Consider the following 4,385-nt stretch of genomic DNA (forward strand, 5'->3'; position numbering starts at 1 on the left):
CGACGACGACGACGTGAGCTCCGATCTGATGGTTGGGGCTGATGGACGAGGTGGCTGAGGCTGGTGGACGATAACGACGCGGTGGCTGGCACTTGTGGAGGAGGTTGTTGGCTGGCTGCCTTTTTTTTTATTTTATAATTTTAGACACATATTATGGTGATAATTGTACTTTAAACCCAAAAAAATAAAAAATAAAAATAAATAAAAATAAAAAATTACCTTTTTAACCGATAACCGGTCACTTGGGATCATTGGGAGCAGATTGGGTATGAAGGTCGGATTATTAAAAAATAATCGAAAGGTGGGATTAATTTGGGCAGATGAAGTAAAGGTATTATTCCCGGCAATTTTTTCTTAATAAAACAAAGAGGGAGAATGGAGAAATGAAGGAAACCATTTTTGGGGAAAATGTTTTCTAAAAAAACAAACAGAGCATTAAATCACAAATGTAAAAGGAAATTAAAGCACATTTTAGAGAAAAACGGATGTCCAACTGTCTAAAGCACAAAGTTCAGATCTCTTGTAATTGCAACCTGACTAGCATACTACATGTTGCTATGTTAGGTAGAATCAACAGATCAAGGTTGGGAAATTTATAGTACTACCAAAAATAATCATTATACATACATTAATTACAAAAATTACAATATTACAACTGAGCCGTTTTTACTTGAATGCATAACCAAGATGTCATCCTCAGATTTCATGAAATCATGAAAGGGCCGGACACGAAGAGCATACAATTTGAAAGGGATCCGACATCAATGTTAAAAAAAGTGAGTGATAAATCAATGAATGGAAAGAAACCTTCAGGTTTCCTTCCTGTTTACATAATAATATTTCTCTTGACAAGATGAGGAAGCTCTCCCCTTATTCAGAAATGAGGGATGAAGAATTGTGGAAGAAATTTCTGCACAAGACGTTACTTCTGGATCTGCTCCACCTTGGCTCTAATTTTCTGCTCCAACACAGAGATCTCTGTCTCAAGGCTGAACATTCTGTTTAATGCATGCATATTTTCAAGAGTCTCAGTCAGAGTTCTGCTGTCACTACCATCACATCGAAGGTGCTGCATTGGACCATGAAGAATCTTGTTCACAATTCCTCTACTAAGATCATCAACTGCTCTCCTAGTTTTCTTTGGAAGATCATCACCCATCTTGGACAAACATTTTTCAAGCTCTGCAACTCTGATTCTCTCAGCATACGCCCTCAACTTCTTGATGGTGGGGACTGTTTCCAAAGAATCCCTCCAAGCTTCAAACTGTTTGGATTCCTCTGCAATGATAGCCTGAGCTTCCATTGCTTTCCTTAAACGGTCCTCCTTGTTGGCAGCCACTACTTCTTTGAGATCATCGACATTGTAAACTTGTGCATTTTCAAGGTCTGAGACACACGAACCAACATTCCTTGGAACAGAAATATCAAAAAATCGCCTAACACCTCCCACTTCTGAGCCTACAAAAGGAAGAGCTTGTACATCCTCTTTTTTAAATAATAAGCTCTCTGAGGCCGTGCTGGTGAAAATAACATCTGCTTCAGCAGCACAGGCAAGCATTTCAGTCAGAGGTTTGTAGATAATTTCCACATCCTGCAGTTCCTCACAAATAGCAGCAACTCTCGCCTCACTTCGGTTTACAACCACCATCTTTGTGCACCCTTTTGCTACCAAGTGCTTGATCACAAGCTTACCCATTTTTCCAGCTCCAATCACCAACATTTTGGCACTAGCATGGGAAGATTCCGGAAGTTTCATCAAGGCCAACTCAACAGCAGCCGAGCTCACAGAAACAGCTCCAGCAGCTATGCTTGTCTCAGTCCTGACCCTCTTCCCAACAGTAATTGCATGCTTGAACAAACCACTGATGTTCCTTCCAAAGCCAACAACTCCCTGTCCAACTTTAACAACCTGTTTGACTTGAGCAAGAATCTGACCTTCGCCCAAAACCAAAGAGTCTAGCCCCGCTGATACTTCAAAGATGTGCTGGGTGGCATCGCTGTTGTATAGCAAAAACCTGTGCTGGCAGATCTCAGATACAGGAACTCCACTAGTCTGCTAACAAGAAGGCTAAGGTTCATAAGTAACGAGTTCAGCAATGTTTCAACATGCAAATGCTATACACACTTTAAGAGAAAACTAACAACTAAAAGAAGTTTCATGAATGAAACCCAACTATCAGAAAAACAGGACAAGAAACAACAAATTGTAAGAGAAGACGAGAATACGATTAGAATCAAGCAGCTTTAGCAGAAAATAATTCACCAAAATTAATCTGATTTAAAGGCATAGTGGCAGGCCAATGAAAACTGATCTTCAGCACCAAGAATTACAATAACCATTCAAGATGACATGACACTCATACAAGTTCCATGGTAATATTAACATATAGAGACTCAGAAAAAATACAGCTCCAAATTATAGCTCGTCATGTTGTCCAATTTCCACATCACCACGAATAATGATGGAAAGGCTTGATAGAACAGGCCAAGCCATCAATAAACTAAAATCACGAAACGAATTGAGATTGACAAAATTGAGCTTTAATTAAACTACCTTAGACATCCACTCTGTGACCTCCTTAACTCCACGATGCTGTGATAAAGCAACAACATATATCTCCATCCTATTGCATGTGCTAAGCACGGCAGCTTCCTCAATATGGTTTAAGTTGCACAATTCTTCTATTGCTCGAGGCCATTCGGCTTCTGGAACGGCAAGCTTCTCACGCATTTCAACCGGACAAGTGTGAATGCTGAGACCGATAACAACAATGCAGCTCCTTTCCTTAGTATACCCTGGAAGATCAAAATTAAGAAAACTCAGTCACTTTCTTCTTTCTAATAGCTAAACATCAACTAAATCAATTTCCAGAACACTGCAAAGATTAAAACAGATGAGCAAAACAAACATATGTTCACAGAATATAAATAAAAAAATTACATATACGAGTACAAAGTAAACAATTTTCCAGAAAAAACACAAATTTTTTAAAAAAAAATCAGAAATTAACTGAAAAAAGCAGGACAGAACTTTAATTGTGATTACAAAAGGCGCAAATCTGGGAAGAAAAAAGAGCATTTTTGAGCAATTATGTCAACTCTTTAGCATTTTTTCCAAAAATTACCAAAATTAGAAAGACTGCAATTGTACTCCAACTATGAAATCCAGAAAACAGGCAATAATTTAGGGAAAAAAAATCCTAAAAGTACAATATCAAATTCATAATAAATAAAACGAACATGATGCTCTTTGCACAAAATCCAATGCGAGATGCAAAATTTACAAAAATCATGAAATCAAAACTCAACTACAAGCAAAAATCAACATTCTCCAATCACGATCGAGACTGAAGGAAGAAGAACATACGATCAGCAGCAGAGGTTTTGAGCTGTTCAAGAGCAGAAATACTAGAAGACCGAACAGAATCAACAGAAGTAATCGCAATATCGGAGGAACCCTCACATCTAGGGCTAACCAAAGGAAATCGGCGCTGAACACGGCGGTGAGTCCGACCGGAAAAGTTGATCAACGACGGCGAATACGAGGACGACGCGGCGGCGGCGGTGGGAGATGCGGCGTGAAGAAGAGTCTCCAAAGCGAAAGAGGTGGATAAACCACTGGAAACCGCCATTGGAGACCTTCGAGCGAGGTTGAAATTGGGAGACCTAGGAGAGGAAAAAATTGGCGTGTGGAGAGGTGAAGACAGGGTATTGTTTTGTTGTTCGTTAATGGAGGAGAGAGAAAATGTAATGTAGAAATAGTAGGGTGGGTTAGAGATGGGGGGGAATTGTGAATTGTGGAATTTGATTGGTTGAAGGAAGACACGTTTTATCCACACGACTAGCTCTTTTGGCCCCCCCCAACGCCTACCCAATGCAACCAATCCTCTTAATAAAGTCAAGTTTGGCTGGTTGGGTTCTTTTATTTACTCGGAGAGGAGGAAGTTTCAAAGGGGTGTAATTTTTTTCATTGAGATTCATTTAAGCATGTGAAATGTGGACCAAGTTGTTCAATAGTTGGTGAAATAGGAGTCAAGGTGAATGGTGTGTATTGGAAAATACCATTTTGTACTTCGTGTTAGATATACTTTGACATTTGTTTGTTGTTGAAATTAGAGCGAGGGTTCTAGTTGGGTTCAAATCGTTGGGTCATATTAATGTAGGGTTTAGTTGATTGATGATGTTTAGTGGTTCGGAATGAGTTGTCTTTGTAATTTAGGTATTTGTTTAATTAGTTCGATTTTAGAATTAATTTGAATGGTGTATCCATTAGAGATTCAGTTTAAGTTATGTATTGATGGATTATCAATAAATCCCTTCAAGTGCAAGTCATCTTTAGGTTTTGATTATCTTTACATTGGCTCTATCATCATCTAATTTCTAAG

General features: G+C 38.9%; 1 protein-coding gene across 1 annotated transcript; it reads right to left on the minus strand.

Annotated features, from left to right (window-relative positions):
* Window positions 1-494: 494 nt before the first annotated feature.
* LOC110690006 (glutamyl-tRNA reductase 1, chloroplastic-like) lies at window positions 495-3,854 on the minus strand. The gene is made up of 3 exons (XM_021866830.1): window positions 3,368-3,854; window positions 2,555-2,796; window positions 495-2,053 (listed from the first exon to the last, which is right to left on the minus strand). Exons 1-3 carry the CDS (start codon window positions 3,630-3,632, stop codon window positions 923-925), a joined length of 1,638 nt encoding a protein of 545 aa, XP_021722522.1. The 5' UTR covers window positions 3,633-3,854; the 3' UTR covers window positions 495-922.
* Window positions 3,855-4,385: the final 531 nt, after the last annotated feature.

The sequence above is a fragment of the Chenopodium quinoa genome, unplaced genomic scaffold, assembly GCF_001683475.1.
Source record: "Chenopodium quinoa cultivar QQ74 unplaced genomic scaffold, ASM168347v1, whole genome shotgun sequence".
Taxonomy (NCBI): domain Eukaryota; kingdom Viridiplantae; phylum Streptophyta; class Magnoliopsida; order Caryophyllales; family Amaranthaceae; genus Chenopodium; species Chenopodium quinoa.